This window comes from Hakea prostrata, chromosome 3, assembly GCF_041222555.1.
Source record: "Hakea prostrata isolate BN-2017 chromosome 3, UWA_Hpros_2, whole genome shotgun sequence".
NCBI classification, from domain to species: domain Eukaryota; kingdom Viridiplantae; phylum Streptophyta; class Magnoliopsida; order Proteales; family Proteaceae; genus Hakea; species Hakea prostrata.
This window is the reverse complement of record NC_142602.1, coordinates 63,648,719-63,672,302: the sequence shown is the minus strand read 5'-3', so window position 1 is coordinate 63,672,302 and position 23,584 is coordinate 63,648,719. Positions and strand designations below refer to the sequence as shown.

Sequence of the window (23,584 nt, the reverse complement as noted above, 5' to 3'; positions counted from 1 at the left end):
TTCAGAGTGAAATCCCCTTTAGGATTATCGTCCCAAACCTACTATACCTCCCCCTTTCAAGTCCTAACCCCAGTTGACTTCCCCAAGAGTCCTACCCCAAGTAGGGAGCTTCAAACCAACCCAAACCTATTAGGATTAAATCTAAATTATACAAGAATAACAGCAGCTCTAATCCCAGATTCCCAGCCTAGCCAAACCCTAGAATCCATTAAACCTCTCAATTTTAGTTCTGAAATATAAGTTTCAGCAAAGTTTCAGGGTTTATTCTTCAAGCCTAGACCCCTAACCCTAGCCGAGCCTAATGCCAGACCTTTCCTAACCCTAGAACCCCATAACCAACCAATTTCCTTCAACCGAATGGTATTCTATACCCTAATTGACTGCTGATTCTACTGAAAAGTGTTCTGGAGTGAGCCTAAATCTAGGGCATTACCCCAATCAGTAAAACCCTAGGTCCCAGTTCACATCAGCAAGTCTGCAACTCAATATATAATTTTAAATTTTTATTTATATTGTATCATTTTTTATGCAACTGTGTCCCTTCAGCAGATTCATCTCTATTCCCTCCGCCAATTCTCTTCTCCAGCTCCGGCAGCTTTCCGGCAACTTCTCCTTTTAACCTGTGTAGCCAATGATAGGTAATTTTTTTTCCCTGCAAGTCTGCAACTCCAATTGGCTTTTTTTTTATAATTTTATTTCAAGTTTAGTGTCATTTTTTTAAATGCAATTTCCAGTTTCAATCATCCTGCTGTAATTTGTTAATTGTTATTCTCCTACTATTATTTAGTTGTGTAGAATAGAGTTTACTCCTGCTGTATTTGTTTCTGTCATCTTCTCCAGCAGCCTAGTATTACTTTTGTTACGTTTATGACTGTTATGTTTTTGTTTGTTTGTTACAATTATGAAAATTTTGCAACTGCTCCTTTTTTCTTTTTCTTTTTTTCAGCAAGTGCTATTTTTTTAATTGTTAATTGGTAGTTCAACTTGATATTTGCTACTCACTGTTCTGTTTTCCCTATCATATTCATCAACGGAGGCATTAGTAGTGGACCTACTAGGAGTGGGGATAATGCACTGGCAAGTACAGCTGCATGATCCCATGAAAGACCCAACAGGAGGGCAAAATCAAAGGACCCTAAGTGGAAATACGAGTATTGGCGCCAGACCTCATAAACAAAAACTTGGTAAAGTGTAACATAAAAAAGATGCAAATATGATGTTTCAGCTGTTGGACACCAAGGTGGAGGATACTGAGGGGAGAATGTCATACGAGCAATGACCAACAATGCTGCCAGCTACAATGCTGCTGGTAAGTTGTTGATGGAGAACAGGAAGAGGCTTTTTTCGACTCCTTGTGCAACCCATTGCCTTGATCTTATATTTGAGGACATAGGCAATATCAAATCATACAAGATCGTCATGGCAAAGGAAAGGAGCGTGACGAAGTTCATTTATAGGCATACTTGCCTTCTTGAAGCAATGAAATGCAAAGCAGGTGACCAGGATATTGTAAGCAAGGTTCAAGGTCTCGCTCTCGAGGGCAATCTCTCCCTTGAGAAAAAGCGAGATCCTGCTTGAGTTGGCGAGATCTGGTATTTTTCCTGGGCCAACTCGAATGAACTCAGCTACTCTGTCTGCAGTCCTTGTTTGCTCCAAATTAGTGACCCTTGTGTTCAACTCTGTCAGCTTTGCAAGCATATCTTGCTGTATCTTCAGTAATTGCTCCAATTGTTGCCTTGAATCTGGGTCATCCATGTTGTCTCAGATGTTTAAAGCATGCTGGAACCTAATGCTCTGATACCAATTGATGTAAACCACGATGTAAGCTTAGGATTTAGGATGTAGTCCCTAGATTAGGTGGCCGCCCAGGATTAATCCAGAGATAGATGGAGGGTTTTTAAGGGACTTCAACATTGTCTAGGCCTGCTGAAAGTGCAATTCCAGATCTGAATTCTTAAGGAGTGGAATTTCAGATTTAAAAATCAAGTCCTACGTCAACTGGGATTTGGATTAGGGTTTACAGAGGTTTCGGCCAGTGGGGTTTTGGGTGCTGATGTTACCGGTTTTGTGATTCAGAATTAGGACTCAAAAGGTTCAGAAGTCTTAGACAGTTTGGGTGGTCTCAAAGTAGGGTTTCAGAACTCTTCAAAAATTCTGCAGAATTCTTCTGTAGAAGATGAACTGCAGGAATTTCTGGAAGTTTAGAAAATAGGGCTGTAATGGGGGAACTGATGGTGGGTTTTGCTCCTTGGGTATTCGCAATCCAATTGTAAGAGAAAAGCGATGGAAAGGGACTGGAGACAGGGTTTTCTAATGGGGTTAGGGTTTTTCAGCCGTGGAAAGAAGGAGAAGGAAAGACTTGCAGACTCTAGGGGAAAGGCTAGGGCGGAGGGAAAAGTGCAGGGGAGGGCCAGGGGTGGCCTGCAATGGGTTTGGGTGGGTCACTAATGCCTGACCAGAGGTGAAGGGACTGTGGAGTTGTGTGGCTAAGAGGGGAAGGGTGAGGGAACAAGGGAACATAGGGGATGGGTTGGAACTTACTTCGAAGTGGCTGGAACTTGAAGAAAGCTTCTGTAGTTGCCTGTTTGATGCTTCAAAACTTGCTGGAATACTTGCTTGAATGCTGGAAATCAATGAAGAACAGTCTCAAAGGCAAGGGCCCCCTCTTAGGAACCCTACCACACTCAGGCAATTAGACACTCAAATATTCAATTCATCAAATCTGAAAAATAAGTTACAATGAAAGGCTATTTATAGCCTGAAAGCATACTCTGACTCAACTTAGGATTTCCTTATCAGATAAGAATTGCTTTACAAACTAATTGTACTTATAATTTTTTTTTTTTAATTATTAACTAAATAAGTTAGGAGTCCTATCCTAACTCAACTGGACTCTTTCAAACATGACTTGACTCAAAAGTAAACCTTCTCCAACCAATCCCAATTTAACTCAAACTAGGAATTGAAAAGACTTAAATCGCAGACTCAAAATTGGAGGTCAATCCAACTCTCAAGAAAGGCAAAAAATGCCTAAATTACCCCTCTAAGGGGTTTTGCCAGATTTTAGAGGCTTTTTTATCCCTCTTGAGAGCCTCACCTGATGATCTGATTAGGAGGGGTCTTTGTGTTCACAGCACTAGCTCAAATATGAACATTCCTAATCTTCTCCTTCCTAGTTTTGTCACTCATCTATCTTAGCATCATCAATTTTTCTACACTAAGTTTATCTAAAAGATGTTTTTTAACAACCCAACACTCTGAACCATACATCATAGCTGGTCAAACAACAGTTCTATAGAATTTTTCTTCAAGCTTTACGGGGGTACGTTAATCACACAAGACCCCAAACAACCTCCCCACTTCATCCACCCTATTTTAATTCTTTGGGAAACATTGTCCTCTATATCATTAATTTTTTTTATTTATGATTGAACCAAGGTACCCGCAACAATTGCTTTGTGAAATCTCCTATTAATCAAGATTCACCACCTCATCGTTCTCCTGATCATGACTGAAATTACAAACTAACTTGGTATTAATCCCTACGTGTGTCTCATCTATCAACACAATATCATCAATAAAAAACATACACCAAGGAAACTCATCTTGAATGTCTTTGGTTAATTCATCAATTATATGTGCAAATAAATGTGGGCTTAAAGCTGATCCTTGATGTAGCCAACTGTAATTGGGAATTAACTACTTTGTCCCCCCACTATTCTTAAAGTTGTCATTGAACCATCAAACAAATCCTTAAATATGTCCACGTATTTACTTGGACCATTTCTTTCCTAGTACTTTCCAAATTAATGCTTTAGGGACTCTTATCATAAGCTTTTTCTAGGTCAATAAAAACCATATGAGTATATTTCCTACACTCCCTATACCTTTCCATAAGTCTCCTTATAATGTAAATAGCTTTCGTTGTAGATCTTCCTGGCATAAAGCCAAATTGGTTCTCTGTAATTGTGGTTATTTGTGCCAAACAGGTTTGAACTACTCTCTCCCATAACTTTATAGAATGACTCATCAATTTGATGCCTCCATAATTATTACAGCTTTAAGTATCTCATCTATTTTTATAAATTGGGACCATGATGCTTCCCCTACATTCATCTAGCATTTTCCTTATGCTCATAATCTTACTAAAAACTTAGTTAGCCAAGCTAAAGGTTCCTAAGTTCTTCCATACTTCTATTGGGATTTTATTGGGACCTAGTACCTTTGACTACTTTCATCCTACTTAGAGCTTCTTTTACTTCGGACATCGAAATTCTCTATATATATGTTTGAAAATTGGTGCCATGGTGAAAGGTGTAATTGTTTGAATCACAGGTACCTGAAGTATGCTCATTTAGAAAGCTAAAGAAATAGATTTCCCATCTCTTCTTGTTGTCCTCGTTACATACTAGTACTTCAGCAACTTCACTTTTAGTACATCTAACATGGTCTAGATCTCTACTCTTCCTATCCCTTATTTTAGCCAACTTATAAATAGATTTTATTTTTTTTTCTTTTCCCCTTCTTTTGACCCAGCTAATTGTATAAATCTTCAAAAAAAAAAATTCTCCTGCTTTTCCCAAAAATTTCTTAGCTTCATTTCTAGCCAACTTATACCTTTGTAAATCCTCTACATCCTTAATCCTTTGCCATGTCTTAAAACTAGCTTTCTTATTCTTAATGGTTGCTTGAACCTTACCATCCAACCGCCAACTCTCTATAGGAATGGAGCTTTACTTTTGATTCACTTATGACATCTTTAGTCACCTCCCTAATACACGTAGCCATATCATTCCACATTGCATTAGTGTCCCCTTAAAATCCCACTTCCCTTGTTTCACTACTTCATTAGTGAAGGATTTCATGCATTCTCCTTTTAAGTTCCACCATCTTATCTTAGGATAGTTAACTTGCGCATTTTCTAAGTTTGTCAAGTTAAACACATATCCACAACCTGTATGTTGTGTGGTTCAACTTTCCCCTAGTATCACCTTGCAATTCTTGCATAACAATCTATCAGACCTTCTAGTTAGAAAGAAATAAAATTTTCTTTTATGATGTCCACTTTTGAAGGGAATCAAATGTTCTTCTCTCTTTTTGAAATAAGTATTTACCAAAGATAGATCAAAAGCAATAGCAAAATCTAAAATTGAGATCCCTTCCTAATTCCTCTCTCTAAAACCATATCCTCCATGTACACTCTCATAGCATCTTTGATCTTCTCCAATATAACCATTTAAATCACCCTTTATTATAATCTTTTCTCCTTGACGAATTCCTTGCATTAACACCCAAAATTTCAAGTTTGATAGCAATAATCTTTTAACACCCACCACATCGTTATTTAAATCTTTATCCACTGTCATACCTACACCACTTTTATTACTATCTCCACTATTAAAGGAGAACAGAAAGCAAAAACAGAATATATAGCTGAAATTTTGGGTATCCGTATTGCCTAGAGTTGCAATGTTCCTAAAGCCTGCTCATGTGGTGGCTTTGCATTGTGATGGAGATTTAGTAGACGCAACTATGCAAGCAGCCTATGGAATGGCAATAAAGGATGCCAATAGTAAAAGCTTACTAGTTTATGCAGGGAAAGATGCTGAATTATCAGTTTTAGCAATGGAAGAACAAGCACTCCCCGAAGGGCTAATATTATACATTCAGATAGGCTTTATGGAAATCCCCACTCATGCCGATCCACAGCTAACTATAGATATGTTGAAAGCATGGACTGAGGTTTTCTAATCAGAATAAGATTCTGTTTCCTAATGAGTCTAGAGTTAGTTTTTTATTTCTATTTGTTTTGTATTTCCTTTTCCTACTTAGTGTGGAACTTAACTAGATTGTAACTATAAATCCCCTATCGGGGTTTATGAATCAAATACTTCTGAGCAATTCTTCACATTACAACATGGTATCAAAAGCCTAATTTTGATTAGGGAAGAAAGAGGGAACTAGAGAAACTTTCTTCCTCTTGATTTCCCTCACTGCCGATGTCAATGCTCTTTTCAACTTGATTACCTTCGCTGTTAACTGGTGGCGTTGCTAACTTTCTTTCTCTTGATTTCCCTCACTGTCGCTGCTCTTTTCAACTTGATTACCTTCGCTATTTCCTCGCAGCGTTGTTTGCTGTATTTGGGACTTGCTTTCATAGTTTTGGCTGGAACATATTTGGGTTTCTTCCACACGCAGATCAGGAAACAACTCCACATCAAGGGTTCCAGCAGTTGTTAGGATGACTCTGTAAACCATCTGGTCTGCACCTGCTGCTCTTCCAGACCCTCTAGAACCTGCTGCACCCTGGTCTGCACCTGAATCATGGCAGATTTCCTTTGATTCACAGGGGGCTGTTTCGTAAATTTAAATAGTTCTGGGGGCCTTTTCGGTAAATTCAAATAGTTCGGGGGGCCGTTTTGTAATTTCAAATAGTTCGGGGGCTGTTTTGCAAATTCGAATAATTTTAGGGACTTTTTTGTAAATCAAAAAAGTTCAAGGACTTGTTCGTAAATTTGAAAACCTTCATGGGTTTGATTGTAGATTCAAATAATTCCAGGGAGCTATTTGTAAGTTTGAGTAATATTTTCTTACGATGGTTGATCCCATATCTCCCTTGTCTGGTACATCTAAAGAGTCTCCCATGTCTTTCATTCATAGGGATCGTGAGTTTTCTCCGCTTCAGATGACCATTGTGAAACTTAATGGGGCAAATCATCTTAGATGGTCTTGTTCAGTTTCCCTTGCTATTGGTGCTCGTGGTCTTACTAGCCATCTTGATGGGACTTCTACCAAACCTTCCACACCTAGTCTGCAACTTTCTAAGTGGTATACAGATAAATGCTTGGTCATGGGTTTTCTCCTCAACTCCATTGAATCAAGCATAGCAGAGAGTTATCTCCTCCTTCCTAATGCGGCAACTATTTGGAAAGTTGCTAAAGATACATATTCTACAGTAGGCAATGATGCACAGTGCTTTGAAATTAGACGGAAAATCAATCAGTTACAGCAGAAGGACCTCACTCTTTCTCAGTACTATAACATTTTTTGGGAAATTACCAGACTTTAGATTTCTATGGGAAATTTACATTAAAGAATGCTGAAGATGTTATTGCCTATCAATAATGGGAAGATAAACAGAGAGTATGATTTTTTGGCAGGATTGAATATAGAATTTGATCAAATTCGCGCAGAGATCCTTTCTAGAGAGCCTTTCCCTTCTCTGGATCAAGCCTATGCCACCATGGTAGATACAGAGGACAGTCGAAGGACAGCTATGGTACACACTCAGACATCTGATAGATCTGCATTAGTGGTTGGTTATGGCAATAATAAATCGAGTTCTGGTGATTTTCGCCCTCCAGTAAAATGCGAGTATTGTGGAAAAGAGTGTTATACAAAGGACAAGCATTGGAAGTTGCATGGACGTCCAACAAATTCCCGTGGAGGAGGTAGGAATGGAACCAAGGGCTGCAATCAAACATCTGCAAATCAAGCCAGATCTAACGCCCTGAGTACTCCAACACCTCTATCCTCATATGAGCTCCAGCACCTTCGCCAATTGATGTCCAGACTTGACTCATCTTCTCTAGTACCAACTCCAATGTGAGTATCCCTATAGCTATTTTTGGTTGTCACAATGTCAATTTGATTTTTCCCTCCTGGATAATCGACTCTGAAGCAACCGACCATATGACAAGCTCATCTACTTTTTTTCATACTTTCCTTTTGCTCAGGATGTTTGAACGGCTGATGGATCTCACTACCCTATCTATAAGAAAGGATCTATTATCTGTTCGCCTTCTCTTACCTTATAGTCTTGCATGTTCCTAAGTTTTCGGCTAATCTTTTATCTATTAGTAGCCTTATTCGTAATATGAACTGAAAAGAAAAAAAAAATTCCTTCTCATTGTGTGTTTCAAGACCTAGAAATGGGGCTTATAATTGGCAGTGGTAACAGAAATGGGGGCTCTACTTGATGGATGGGTCCCCATCAGCTCTTTCTACAGTCTCTAGTTCCACCTCTCCTGCACTTTTTACCTTATTGCAGTAGCATCGTCTTCTTGGCCACGTTCCTTTACCTATTTTGTCCCAGTTATTTCTTGATCTGATTAAAACATGTAATTTGAATGATTTTTATTGTGAGGCATGTATTTTGGCCAAACAGACTAGGCATGTTTACCCTATTTCAAATTATCGTAGTAAAATCCCTTTTCAGTCATTCACTCTAATGTGTGGGGTCCTTCTCGGACCATGTCTTTATCTAGTCATAGATGGTTTGTTACTTTTATTGACTATTGCATTAGGACCACATGGGTTTACTAACTTCACCAAAAAAGTGACGTTTTCTCGTGTTTTCAAAATTTTCATAATATGATTAGGACTTAGTTTGGGGCAACAGTCAAAATCTTTCATACGAAAAAAGAAACTAAGTACTTAGGTGGAGCATTCCCTTCCTACTTAGCAAACCATGGCATCATTCACCAGACTAGTTGCGTCGACACTCCACATCAAAATGGGGTTGCCGAATGCAAGACTAGACATCTACTTGAGGTAGCACATTCCCTCATGTTTACTATGCATGTGCCTCCTCAGTTATAAGGTGACGCCGTCCTTACTGCAGCATATCTAATTAACCGAATGCCTTCCCGGGTCTTAGACCAACGTTGTCCCCTTGAGATTCTTTTAGGAACAACAGCCTTTACAGTGCCGCCTAAGGTTTTTGGATGTGCTGCCTTTGTCCAGAACCACCATGTTCATGGAATGTTGAATCCTCGTGGGTTAAAGTGCATTCTCTTGGGTTATCCTCCTACACAGAAGGGGTATAAGTGTTATCATCCTAGTTCTCGTCATTTATTCGTCTCTATGGATGTTATGTTCCAAGAACAGATTCCTTATTTTTCCCCTACACCTCTTTAGGGGGAGAGTTTTAGTGAAGAGGTTCCAGTGTTGATTCCTCCTTTCGAAGAGGTTCCAATGTTAATTCCTCCTTTTGATATTTCTCCTGAGATTCTGGTAGATGATCCTCCATTGGATGATGGAGTGACCGGACAGGAACAACTGGTGGATGATATATAGGGGGAGACTAGACCTCTAAAGACCTATCAAAGAAAGCAACGAGTGACCCCTTATGAACCAAGCCAATTAAAAGCTTTGGTTCCTGGACCTGAACAATATGGTCCTCTAGGTGAGTCTATCTTTGACCCTTCTTCTGATCCTACTTTGGACTTACCAATTGCATTAAGAAAGTAGCCTCGAACTTGCACCAAATATCCTATTTCAAATTATGTTTCATATCAGTCCCTATCCCCAGAATTTCAAAGTTTTATTTCCTCTTTGTCCTCTACTTCTATTCCTAACACTTGGCAGGAGGCATTATTTCAATCAAACCAGAAGGAAGCTATGGATGAGGAAATGCAAACTCTGGAGTGGGACTTTGTGACTTTGCACACAGGAAAGCAAACTGTTGGGTGCAAATGGGTGTTTGTGATCAAGCACAAGGCAGGGAACTATTGAAAAATACAAGGCAAGATTGGTGGCCAAAGGTTTCACTCAGACTTATGGCGTTGACTACCAGGAGACATTTGCCCCTGTTGCCAAGATGAACACAGTTCGTACTATTATTTCATGTGCAATTAATTAAGGGTGGAGTTTACAACAGTTAGATGTGAAGAATGCCTTTTTGCATGGAGAACTCCAAGAGGAGGTATATATGGAAGTACCACATGAGTGTTCTACTACTGAGACTTATAGGAAAGTGTGCAAAGAGGGCTTTATATGGGTTGAAGTAATCTCCAAGAGCGTGGTTTGGAGGGTTCCAAAGGCAATGATATCTAATAGCTATAAGCAAAGCAATGCAGACCACACTTTGTTTATTAAAAGAGGTGGTTCCCACACTACACTACTTTAGTATAAGTGGATTATATTGTGATCACAGGCAGTAGTGAGGATGAGATTTCAGCATTGAAGACTTTTTTAAGAACCGAATTTTGAGATCAAAGATATGGGAAAACTTAGATATTTCCTGGGTTTAGAGTTGGCATAATCTACTAGCGGTGTATATCTATCCCATATGAAGTATACATTGGATCTTCTTAAAGAAACTGGGATGCTAGGATGTAAGCCTGCTAAGACTCCTATTGAGCCTAACCTACACTTGAAGGCAAAGGAAGGAGAACCAGTTGACAAGATAAGGTATCAAAAATTAGTAGGAAAGTTGATTTATCTATCTTACACTAGACCTGACATCACATTTGCAGTTAGTCTTATTAGCTAGTATATGCATGAGCCCTACTCCTCACACTTGGATGCAGGATATCGGATCTTGAGATACTTGAAGGCCACCCCAAGAAAAGGGATTTTAATTTCAGCTTATGGACATTTGAAGATTAAGGCATATACCGATGCAGACTGGACAAGATGTCCATATGATAGGAGGTCTACCTCTGGGTATTATGTGTATGTGGGAGGTAACCTTGTGACTTGGAGAAGCAAGAAACAAGCTGTGGTTGCTTGGTCCAGTGCCGAGGCTGAGTTTAGGGCGATTGCTCAAGGCATTTATGAGGTACTATGGCTTAAAGGGCTGCTTTAGGAGGTTGGGACAAATTTAGAGGTTCCTATACAATTATACTCAGATAGTAAGTCAGCGATCAGCATAGTTCACAACCCAGTAAAGCATGACAGGACTAAGCATGTGGAGATTGACAGACATTTCATCAAAGAGAAGGTTAAGGCTGGGTTTATCCACATTACATTTGTTACTTCAAACAAGCAATGGGTGATGTGCTCACAAAGAGCTTGAGCACAAAGGTATTCAATTACATTATGAGCAAGTTAGGCATGATAAATATCTATGCTCAAACTTGAGGGGGAGTGTTGAAAGCATGGATTGAGGTTTTCTAATTAGATAGGATTTTGTTTCCTAATGAGTCTAGAGTTAGTTTTTTATCTCTATTAGTTTTGTATTTCCTTTTCCTACTTAGTGTGGGACTTAACTAGATTGTAACTATAAATACCCTATTAGGGTTTATGAATCAAATACTTCTGAGCAATTCTTCACATTACAACATGATATCATTAATGGGAAGATTAAAAAACCTAAGAGTTCAAGGCATAAAGGAAAGATCCCCAAAAAAGCAAATTTGTTACATAAATGGGAATTCAGGCATGCGCAGAGAGACCCGAATCAGCCTGCAGATTACATGGCAGAGGTTAGAAAGGATAATGGGCAGCTATTGTGGACTCCAGAGGAGTCAGTGAGTTCATAAGATGATTCAGAAGAACACAGATTCTTATATGCTTACAAGGTTTACTTGGGTATATTACCTGTTAAGGACAATGGTTAAGGAATGCTCACTCACTTTGGAGTCTCCACCCCCTTTCTAGGAGGTTCAAGGGGCTGCATACCCTGTACTTTTCCTCTCTCTAATACAAAACTTACCTACCCCCGCCCCCAACAAAAACAAAAAAGGCGACCTCAGGAACAAGTACACAGCTTTCCCTGCCTTATATAGCCTTGATGAGTGGCCAATAAGCTTTGGAGTCAGTCGCCTGAACCAGTTCTCAAATGCATTTCAACGTAGAGGGGGTGGGAAGAAGCTGAGCCCGCTATGCATGGACTACCTATTAGTTCTTGGTTTTTTTGCACCAGGATTGCAGGGATAGTCAATTAGATCTATGTCATTCCTTGGAAGAAGCAATTCCCCTGGTGTCTTCTATATATTATTCCATTTGTAATTGTACTACCAATCGATGTTTAAAATATCGGTTTCGAGGCCGGTTTCGACCCACCTCAAAACCAAGATTGTACCGAAATTTCAGATATCTCGGCCAAAACCTAGGACTTCTCCTAGGTAGTTCCGAGACCAGGTTTCAGGGGGTTTTACAGGTTTTTTTTTCGTCTGATTTCTTGCATCCTACCTATTTAAAGCATAAAGAACACAAGGGCACATGTATTTTGCTAAAAAACCAATGAAGAGTTATCATTGAAGGTGTCAGTATACATGATAGGTTCCCAGAAATACGAACTTCATAAAACTGAACAAACCCTATTGCATACATTAAATGTTTGATACAAAATTACAAACACAAACCAAAAAGAAACTCCCAGGCTTCAGTTCCAAGTTGAGTGCCTAAAGTTTCAGAGTACTCCATATCCAGCAACTCCACCATACACTCCATATGGACTAAAACCATGGATAAGCAGCAAATAAGGTGAAGGAAGCCAAAGAAGTGATGATTTTTTAGGGAAAAAGAAGTTAACAGAGGCAAAAATGGCAAGAAAAATGGGGAAAGGCAGGAATCCCTGAAATCTGACCAGCAGCACCTGCAAGTTCTACAAGATTTTGCAAATTTCAATTGAGATCTGGGACTTTTGAATAGGGTTTCACAGAAGGTTTCAACCCATCTCGGCCAAATTTTCTACCCGGACAGGTTGAAACCTGGGAATAAAGTTGCATCCCTAGGATTTCATAAAAACCAAGATTTCAACAGAAATTTTGGTCTTCTCAGTCGAAATTTTGACTATGATACTAATCAATAGAAAAACAAAGTTTTATTTAACAAGAAAAAATTCGTAATATCATGATGAAGAACTACAAGAGGATAAGACAAGACCTTGGTAGGATTCCCTCGATCATCAAATGCCTTGGCAACTGGAGGTCCCCGAACCTCAATTTCACTCTCCAACTGTTTAGAACAAAGCCTGTCAACAATAACCTGCAAATGTGTAATACCATCATAAGCACTAACCAATGTACTACCTAAATCCCCAAATCCAAGTACTGTCTCAAAAATACAAAATGCAATGAGTACAGACAAAAGAAATAAGTTTTAATCCATTAAAACAGATACCACAAGTCTGCGTGGTGTTCCACATGCAAATACTTCATCATGCTTCAGCCTTTGCTTTTCTAGTAACTCCATGATTAAGCCTTTAATCTGCAGCAACCAAAAAGGCATTCTCATATGATTGTAGTCAGAGGTTCTGCCCTTAACATTTAGTAGATAAATTGACTGAAATGCTTCATAGCATCAATCCCACCCCCTAAAAAATAAAAACAAAAAGAAATAGCATGCATTTAATAGAATTTCAAGGGCAGCATGGACTGGATCATAAAGATTCAAGTTTGTGTCTCATGATAGACTGACGGAAAAATTTACTCAGATATGTAACCTTAAAAGAAACAAGAAGATATGTAACCTTAAAAGAAACAAGAAGAAAAAGAGTGCAACAGCAATAAAAGCTACAGAAATTAATGATCAACAGATTTCAAAGATGCCAGCTCCTCTACAGCCAGATTGGAATAAAAGTATCAGCAGTAAACATTTGGCAAATTTATTCCTATGCAGGCAAAGGAAAGTGGAGGTTACACAGAGAATGAGGGAAAGAAGGAAAACATAGGCATGGATGAGCATCTCATTTTAGGCTTTTAGCTGCTTAACGTAGGTCACCAGTGAGAGTTTCAAGGGTGCCATGGTATCGAGGTTTTCATGTTGGATGATGGGGTGTTCTCTTTAGATTATCATTAGAGTTCTGAGTCTTCTAATTAATGACTTTCTCTTTTCTTTTATGATTTTATCTAATCTTTTCAGTTTCCATGTTTGGAATGTGTATTCCCTTGACTGAATATTTATAGTACACTTACGACTTTCTATAAAAATCAGATGCTTCAAGGAAAATAAAAGATTACCTGTTGGCTAGCATCAACTACATCTTGAGGTGGCAATTCTTCTGTACCAATTTCAAGAACAAACACCCTACTATCACCCTGCACCTGCCACACACATACAAATTAAAACTAAAATAAAACTTGCAAATGGCTAATAATCTTGCTATTTGAGAATTCTAAGTCCAGCTGGTTTGGCAATTTCCCCAGAATGTACCACCAGGATGTTCCCGAAATGATCAGGGTATGTTGCCAATCCAGCTTTCCACTATCTAGAATGAAAGGAAGATCATCTCTGATGTCAGCACTAGTGTCAGATATGGAAATCCAGGATAAAGGTATTTTCTGATTTTGCCAAATTTCAAGCATTAGAATTGAGTTGACAACCTATATGCCACAATCATTGCAAAGAAGAGACTGCCAGAAACACATTGTTAAGGTTTACAACAGCTACTTCTATCTGGAACTACTATCCAAGCTTGTCGAGTTAGGAAAACTCTCTCTAACCCATATTTTCCTACGGATGGGCTCCAATTTATGGATTTGCCTCCCTACGCTGCCTCATAGGATTGTGGGGACTGGAGAAACCATAGTAGTAGGCTCTTTGAAAAACAACTCAGCCATATGCATGCCAATATTCTCAATATCTAGGCAAAAGGAATCACAGGAAGAAAAAGAAGATGTCCCCTACTGTCACCTGATCGAAGGATCCATTATCGAAGATTGTTCATTGGGTTAGTAGACCCAGCTTTGAGAATAATTGGTCATCTTAAATCTTAGATGGGTCATATTTTCACTTATATGTATCCTATAGTTTATTTTCGTGAAAGCCCTGTTTCAATTTCTCCGCCGGTTCTTTTTCTTATTTTTTGGATAATGAATATTTTGTTTAAATTAAAACAGAATATAATACAATCCTGCCAGAAGGAACCTATCTCAAAGAGAGAATTTATTACAAAATCATAATATTTCTCACAGATAGTACAATGCATTAAAAAATTCTGCAAACAATAGTTCTGGTTGTACAACACTACAACCTCTTGGATTGCCAATTCATAGCCATTACATTTGGCACTTCTTGCAATCCATCCAGAAAAAAATATTCAGCTGAGAAGAGAGATGCCTAACAGGCCTTATAAATCGACCAACATGCCAAGGTTCAGCAACTTTTCTTGCCAAATATTTGTTTTAAAGAAGTTATCCTGTCTGACCATACTAGTACATGTTTCTCATACAGTAACAAATATAAGCTATTCTTGCAAGAACCACCCCACCCCAAAAAAAAAACAGGAAAAAAAGGCAACATCACCTTCTACTCAGACTACTACTAGCTCACTCTTAAAATTAAAACATATTGCATCCTGAAATTTCATGAAAAAGAATTCCTAATGCTACTTTATTGTTCAAACATGCCTTTGTTCTGAAATTAACACTGATCATATCCTAAGTTAGGACTTCATGATACAGGTTTCAATAAAAAAATATATATATCACTTGCTATATGGAAAAGACCTTGTTGAGTTGTTGGTGACTGAGTGACTCCATATTCAGACATTAATGAATGACAACTTGGAGGTTAATTAGTGAAAAATGTCAGACTTAAAAATCAACTACACATGAGATCAACAAAAATAACAGTCAATAAGTGACTTTCCAGGAATTTATAAAGCAGCTACAACGGGCAAAAAAATTAACTTAAAAAAATTAATTAGGCAAGCCCCACAAGATGGAAAAGGCAACCTTTTTCAATGTTGTTTCAAGAAGCTCTTTGGGATAAGTAAGATGTTCCTGTTCAGAAATAATGCCTAGTGGGTGTCCCAGTGATTCTCGTGTCTTTACCCAAAGTTGGGCACATTGACGAGCTAAACTGCAAATGAGACAAACTAAAGCACATTAATCTTTTTTTTGGGGGGGATCAAAAGAAGCACATTAATCCATATATATATATATATATATATATAGAGAGAGAGAGAGAGAGAGAAAATGCATACAAATAAGTATAAAATACATCAATGTTGCAAATTGAGAAAACCTCTTTCCATCTATCTGTATCTGCAAGTCCTTTTTGGTGCTTTTTGGGCAGTGTGGATAACACATATTATGGAGTAGGTAATGCATTGTTACAAGGTTTTTTGCTTTGACACTTTGCCTATCTCTCCAATGTTGTATTAGTAGTTATCGGTGCTCATTTGTGGCAAGGGCTGCAGGTTTCTTTTCAGAAACTTCTTCCATGTTTATTTTGTAGTTGCATACTCATGTATGAAGTTTTTATGGGTGCTCTTTCTGGGCATACTAGCCATGGTTGAAGAACTCACTCTTGCCGGGGATCTCGCTCCTTCAAAAAAATGCAATATATCAATTGAGTTGGTGAGATCTCGAGATATGGTCTTTTTTTGGGCCAACTCAATAGCCCATATCGGTGGATTTTAGTCTCACATCACAATGTGGCTGGGGAATAGGTCACCACTCTCTCACCAACACCATTTGGTTTGAAAACTAGTGCGTGTCAGGAATAAATCTATCCCAATGCAAAGTCATAAGGTAACACACTACATGTGGTCCAGATACCTTTCCTCGTGCCCAGTGCCCTTTTGGTGTAGTGTCCTTCCCACCTAGCCACCTAGGAATGTTATTCCTCATAGTACTCAAGTCGTCTTTTAGCCTACCAATCCTTAACCCTATGATCATCCACATATGTTGGGGTGGATGCCTCTCATGTCTCCTCACAACACTCAAGCTGTCTTTTGGACACCCCATAAGCCCAACCCTAACATATGCAACCCTACCACTGCATGACAACAGTGGGCTTGTGTCTCCTCACAATACTCAAGCCGTCTTTTGGACGCTCATAGGACCCAACCACTAAAATCACGAGTCACTCGACTCTAATATCCCTGCCGAAATGGTAGTATCATGTGGGGTTAACCTAACCATGCTTCTAGACACCTATTGACCATGTATATAATCATGAGTAAATAGGCAACAAGGATAATGGGTGAACCCACAACGAGATGAAGGGCCAGACAAGATAAAGGGCGAGATTCCCACAACTCGTTCGAGATCTCGCCTATCTTGCCATATCTTGCCGAAACTCTCAAATTTTTCATTGGATTTTTTTTGCGAATTTCAGTTGGATTTTCACTTGCAACTACTCTTATCACATCTACAACACCAAAGGAAGGTCAATCATTCTATGTTTGTCTTATGAACATATGAGTTATGTTTTATATAGAAGTGCTAACACACTACAAAAACCCTAGAAACATATAGACTAAGTTAGGATTAGGTTGGGAATCTAACTAAGCATCAAACGAACCCAACTAGCACACTCAAACAGGAGGCAGCAAGTCAAGCTCACCAAGGCTGGTCGATCGCCCTTCCTGGCTGCAACCAAAAAGCTTCAATCCAAACTCATTTCGAAGTCAATTGATTTGGGGGTTTTTGGACTTCAATGGAACAATAATATTGTCCATTTATATATATACCCATTCCCAACTAGTCAAATCAAAAAAACCTTAATTTGGCTCTCAGAGTGTCGCACGCAGGAATCCCTGAGAGGATGAATCGGTCTCAAATGGAAGATTTCTTGGACTTTTGAAGATCATTCTTTTTATTGACAGGTGAGGAATACATTATCATGTATTGTGTATTTGACTTAAATTATAATTCATGTTATTACAAATGTCATATATCTTCTTTGAATTGTGTGTGAGACTTTGCACAGATAAAAGATAATTTGATATTTATGTTATGTTACTATTCAATTCATTCAAATGATGATTGTGAATGTGATGTGTTTGGAAATTGGGAGGTATATATATATATATAGAGAGAGAGAGAGAGAGAGAGAGAGAGAGAGAGATCTCACAAGATCTAGCCAATCTCAAACCATGATACTAGTATTATTGATGCACAAGCTAGGTTGTAGTCATGATACAAAAGGAAAGAGAAACAAAAGTCAGATTTCTTTATTCCTGAATTAACAGCCTGCAGTTCCAGACTACATTCCAGATCCCAGATATCTAATCCCATTAGAAATATCAAGTATCATCAACTTTTTGGGTCTGATATTAGTGTCTCTTTCTATTTCTAATTGTTATTTCATTACCGTTTCCGAGTCCTAGCCTATTTCAGAAATTCCAATAGCAGGTTAATTAGTGGAGTATGAAGTCTGCTTTCTTATTTTGTTTTCCTTTTCCATCACTGGTCAGGATTGACTATAGTGTTTCCCTGGTCAAGCATGTTTAGGTCTCAAAAGTACTATAAATAGAATAGATGTAAAGACCTCTGACCTTCTCCATGATATGATCAATACAGCGGTTCATACTTTATGAACTATGCTGCTGTATTCAACAATATACTTGGTAGATTACAGCTCAGGAATAGGTGAATTCTATCCCGTCTATCCCTCTAATCCTTCTACTCATCTCCTTACCAAAACTATCGGTGCAGATCCATCACCAAAACAGAGCTTAATTTATATGAAATAAGCCTTGGGTTGATTATATTGGGCATTTGATCCCATGGCTTTACTTTGTAACAGACCATTTTTTATGGGCCCAAAAAAATTGGTTAATTAGGTCAGGTATAAAAATAGCTTCCTCTACTTGGTTTGCATCAATAAAGTTCAATTGAACTGGTTTTATGTGATCCAATTTAAAACAAAGTTAAGACTGTGACAGCACATCACTGAACTATTAGAAGGTAACTAGAACTTTATTTTGAGTTTATTTTACATTCCTAGTAAGCTTAGCTGCCTATTAGGTTAAGTATTGGGTTTAGCCTTTCCTTTTCAGTTAGAAGTCTAACTTTTGGGCCTTTCTGTACAATGTTACAAAAGGGTACATTATGTACACAAATTGACCAATGAGATTGCTATTGCAAGCTGCTGCTGATGCTGCTGCCTCCATCTCCTAGTATGGAGACCAAGACTTCCAGTTTAGTGAGTAATATCTAAAATGTGGTGAGTTGGTTAATATGTAATGACTCCCTGCAGTGAGAAATTGCCCAGGAAGTTCACTGGTAAGATTGGTGTGCAATATCCAGAGGACTCCCAGATGTTGTGAAGCCTTGCAGGTTCTAATCAGAGCTTCCCCTTCAACTAAGTTCATGATTCCTATCCAACAACAAGGTTCTAGTAGGATTCACAAGACGCTACCATTAAAGAACACAACTACAGTGAGTATAATTTAAGAATTTCGTAATTCATCTTCTAAACCCTTCCCAAGGATCATGTTTTGTTCTAAAACCCTAATTCACAAACCAAGCCACAGCCTAGATTTACTAATGTAGCCCTAGATTGAATAGGTTTATCTAGGAGCCACTCTTCCAAGATCTTAAACAGAACCAGCTAGCAGGAGGTCTGATTTAGGGTAACAGGCAGAGAACAAATGACCAGGAGGCTTGAATACAAGACCTCCAGGTAGCATTGGCCTTTTTAGGCACCACAAGCAGCTAAGTGCAGTAGACACTTGTCCATAAATCAACACAATAGTATTCCTTGAAAGTAGAAGCAAGTGCTATAAATAAATGAGCAAAAATTCCTGCAAGTATTTTCAGAAGAGTAAAAGCAAGAACTAATCAACTTATCCAGTTATAAAATTGATCCAAGTCATTTCAGAAACCAAGAAAATAATCCCACCTTCGCATCCGACCAAAATAGCGTGCCCGTTCAGTTACACCAACAAAACCTCTGGCATCTAAAACATTAAAAGCATGTGATGTCTTCAGAAGCTGATCATACCTAACAGTTTGTGGAGTAAGCATTAGCTTTTGAGCAAAAAAGTGATATAAAACAAATTCTAGATAACATGGGACACAAGTAATGATAGTTTCTAGGACATACGCTGGGATTGCCAGACCCAAGGATAACAAGGACCGAGCTTCCTCCTCAAAAAATTCGAAGTGCTTCTGGATATTGTTGACACTAGCATGCTCTAAATAATATGCACTCATTTCCTTCCTGTGAGAGAAGTATAAAACCAAGTATTTGTTAGCTCACATTGCAGATAAGCACAAAGCATCTTCAATTTCCAAACTGATCATCCTGGCCAATCAAAAGGTAATTAGATCTCAACAGTGACAAAGAATAATCTGAAGAAATATGAGCACATCCCGAAAAAGAACAATTTGATAGAATCAGTACATTTAGTTGGATAAGGCTGAGTTGAGTAGATAAAATCAGCACATATCAGAAGACTAACAGCAGAGAAATTCAGTCACAAAGTAATTGCCAGCTGATAGAGCCCTGGGATCACAGTATTAGGCTACATTGTGGGGAGAAGGATAGGGTTGATTAAGGTTATAAATATTAAAAATATGGGGGGGGGGGGGTTTTTAGGGTGGGTTTTGTGGGGGTTTGGTTTGTAGTGTGGTGTGGGGGTGATGGGGGTATAGGAACATAGTTAATTTTTTTAATTTTTTATTTTTATTATATTTTTTTAATTTATTAAAACCAGCTCTCCAAAGGTTTCAGCCCTTGGTAACAACTAGGCACAAATGCACAGAAAAAGATGAAACTAGGGTTGATTAGAGCTTTCATCAAGAATGTGATAATGAAATAAGTCCACAAGTGGGGCATTCATTCTTCTTCTTCTTTAGATGGAAGGCGAAGGAAAAACAACACAAATATGGCGGCACCGAGATAAAGAAATCTCTTCTTGCTACCATTGGTGACAATAAAATGCAGTGTTTACCATTTGAAACCTCAGGAACTTACTAAAACATTACTCCCTCCAGCTAAGTTGTCAAAGCAAATTCACCCTCCCACAAGTATTCGTTGTTTCTAATTTTGACTATTTTAGGCAAATGAAATTGTTAAATTCAGTGAAAAAAAATAAAAAAAAAAAAAAAATCCCTAAAAGGAATCTTGTCTTAAGACATTCGTTTAAAAGATCACTCTACAGACATAAGGAACTTGAATCACCACTATGAATCTCCGAAGCAAAAATTGGATCTGAAAAAGTAGTCACCGGGGTCCACACCCCCCCTCCATCGTGAATCTAGTCATCAATCTGAAACAAGGGTAAGGTTTCCTTTTTGCACAGGAAACTCTTTGGAACAAAAATCCAAATCCTCTCCTCTACAAACCCCCCCCCCCAAAAAAAATAAATAAATAAAGGGGAGGAACTGGATAGAGCTTGTGCATTCTGCAAAAATTGATGCTTCACGTACAACAGGACCTTCAACTATAGATTCCCTGGGTATACCACATACCATGAGAATCTTGCTCCATTCAAATAGAAAATGGGCTTCTGTTGAGCCTTCATTATTGCCATCTCACCATATGACACTCATATGGTGATTTGGGTATGCGGATCAAGCCATGCACGCTACTGATTCAGTGTTGTGGTGTTCCCTTCACATCAGGAAAGCAATCTTTGGCTGACTTTGCCCCTACTAGAGATCGAGTTAGGAAGCAGTTAGGAGGGAAAGCTCAATTCCATTCCTTTGCGGGGAAACTCCAGTTACTGTCTTAAGTCCTCCAAGGAAGCTAAATATACTGTACAGGTTTATTTGGTATCACACATAATTAAATCATTAAGTTGAAATCTATGTTCTCAAATTTTCTCTGGTCAGGTCCAAATCCTGGAGGAAAACACACTTTGTCCCTTGGGATTTCATCTGCAAATCAAAAGAGGAAGGAAAGCTAAGGATAAGGAGAATCAAGGATATGAATGTTGCCGGTATTATGAAACAAATCTAGTGGATAGCTTCTCACGAGAACTTTTGGGTGAAATGGGTGCAGGGCAGATATTTGAAACAGGACTCCGTTTGGACTGTGAAGGCTCCAAAAAATTGCTCTTGGGTGTGGGCAGAATATCCCAAGTACAAGCAAGTGGAGCCCTTCATCAAACATCTAATTGCAAATGGAGTAGACACTAGACTAAAGCTGGATAGATGGCATCCTAGAGAAGACCTTGTTAAGGTATTTGGGAGAGAGTTAGATATGAAGCTAGATCCACAAGATTGGTCAATGTGGAGGGCATATTGAGAAGTGGTTGCTGGTTCATTGACCATTTCAGCCTCTCACTTTGTAGATGCCTGGCAAGAGCTGGATGGGAATTAAAGGCATGATTCTGAAGCCAAGGACCTGACTATATGGATTGAAGACTCTTCTAGTGTGTTCACCTCTAAATCAGCCTGGAACATAGTAAGAGGAAATGGTTGGAAAGTGGACTGGAGCGAATCAATTTGGTTTGCAGGAAATATACCAAGGAATTGCTTTATAAGCTTGGCGAATGGCCTCCTGCTAGAGACAATCTTTTATGCAGGAAGATTCAGGTGCAGCCAAAATGTATTTTCTGCTTGGCAGCCTTGGAAAAAAAGAGACCTCTTTTTCAGTCGCAGCTGTATTCTCTTGGTTTGGGATAATATTTGTAGGCTTTACTCTAGTGATGGACAGCCAGCTACGACGTTAGAAGAGGCAGCTTTGAGGATTGAACACTTCTATGGGGAGGAGAACGTTAGTAATGCAAGTAAGTCAGCAAGTTCCAGAGATATGATGAAGATCAGATACCAGCTTGTTAATGCAATTAAAGAACAAGCTATGGTCAAATGCTCCACACTATCACTCTCAGGAGGGCCGAATACCAACCCAATATGTACTGATAATTGGGGAGTGCAGATTTCATGGGTAAAAAGAGCTCCTTAAACTCTTGGAACTGTCCATGATTTTACACTCCTGGCAGCATAAGGGCTCTGCACTGTGATAGCACTCACTACTTTGAATACAGAACTGCTTGCAATTAAGAAAAGGGAGCAGTATGCATCGAACATGGTTGGCAGTGGATATTCTTAATGGTAAGATTAACCGTCCATGCAGTGCTCAAACCCTCAAGAGCAGCATACTATATTACTAAACAAGCTAACTACACACTGGGATTGGCATCCTCATTGGATGTCTTGATGCAACGAGAAGATTGACCCCCAAAAAAAAAAAAAAAAAGATGCAACCAGAAGAATTTGATGAGGGCACTGCTGTTACGAAGAACTGAAATATTTAAAGGAATTAGCTGTGTTTTCCGTAGAGAGATTCATTCTTTTGTCAAACATAGGTCTGGACAACTAGAAATATGACCATGATAGACGTCAGCCAAAATGGCAGAACGTGATTCAAGTAGCTGAGACAAATAGATCCTTAGAGGGAACATGATGATGATTGTAATACTTATGTAATAAAGTAAATATTAACGGACATAAAATATCTAATTTCAAGATAAAATTATTTCCCATAATTATGCAGAAGGAAAAACAAAAGTAGCATTTCAACTGATCAATCAAGAAATTTTGCAGAAAATTTTGACAACTAATAGTCCAATAGTACTAAGTGGCTCATACTCGTTTTCCAAGAACAGCTCCCCATAGGTAATTCCCTCAGCATATTGGATTTTCTTGAAATGATCAACCCCCTGCAATCCAAATTAAGTTAATGTGAACATGCTAATAAATGTACAGAAGCATATACCAGTTACTTGCAGGCAAGTATTAACCTGAAGCAACATGAGAATGCGCTCAAGCCCATAAGTAATCTCCACAGAAATTGGCAGCAGTTGAAGACTCCCAGCCTAAAATAAAATTAGTACAAATTAACACAATAAGCACCCCAACACCACTTTCTTCTATCCATCTAGCAATCCTACAAGAATATTCCCCCCCTTCCCGTCCCTTCCCCCACCCCCACCCCACCCCTTCCCACATTATCTCTCCTAGAAAAATATTTTCTTCTGAACAGTCCAAATTCTGTTGTGATGCCAAGCCACATTGACACATAATCCAATACAAAGAAGAAATATAAACAACAGAAAAGGTACCTGCTGAAAGTAGGTGAATTGAGTGATCTCCATACCATCCATCCAAACTTCCCACCCCAATCCCCAGGCACCAGAACCTGTGAATATCTCAAATCCAATGGTAAA

General features: G+C 38.7%; 1 protein-coding gene across 1 annotated transcript in view; it reads right to left on the bottom strand.

The window, feature by feature from the left end:
* Positions 1–23,584, bottom strand: part of LOC149022737 (glycine--tRNA ligase, chloroplastic/mitochondrial 2-like) — an 88,609-nt gene that overhangs the window by 50,127 nt on the left and 14,898 nt on the right. The window contains exons 7-15 of the mRNA XM_089147686.1: positions 23,480–23,566; positions 23,159–23,233; positions 23,007–23,077; positions 19,513–19,629; positions 19,309–19,410; positions 15,408–15,534; positions 13,692–13,775; positions 12,853–12,939; positions 12,616–12,717 (exon numbers count right to left, since the gene is read on the bottom strand). Of these exons, the coding sequence (XP_089003812.1) occupies positions 12,616–12,717; positions 12,853–12,939; positions 13,692–13,775; positions 15,408–15,534; positions 19,309–19,410; positions 19,513–19,629; positions 23,007–23,077; positions 23,159–23,233; positions 23,480–23,566 (852 nt within the window). The remainder of the gene's footprint in view (positions 1–12,615; positions 12,718–12,852; positions 12,940–13,691; positions 13,776–15,407; positions 15,535–19,308; positions 19,411–19,512; positions 19,630–23,006; positions 23,078–23,158; positions 23,234–23,479; positions 23,567–23,584) is intronic.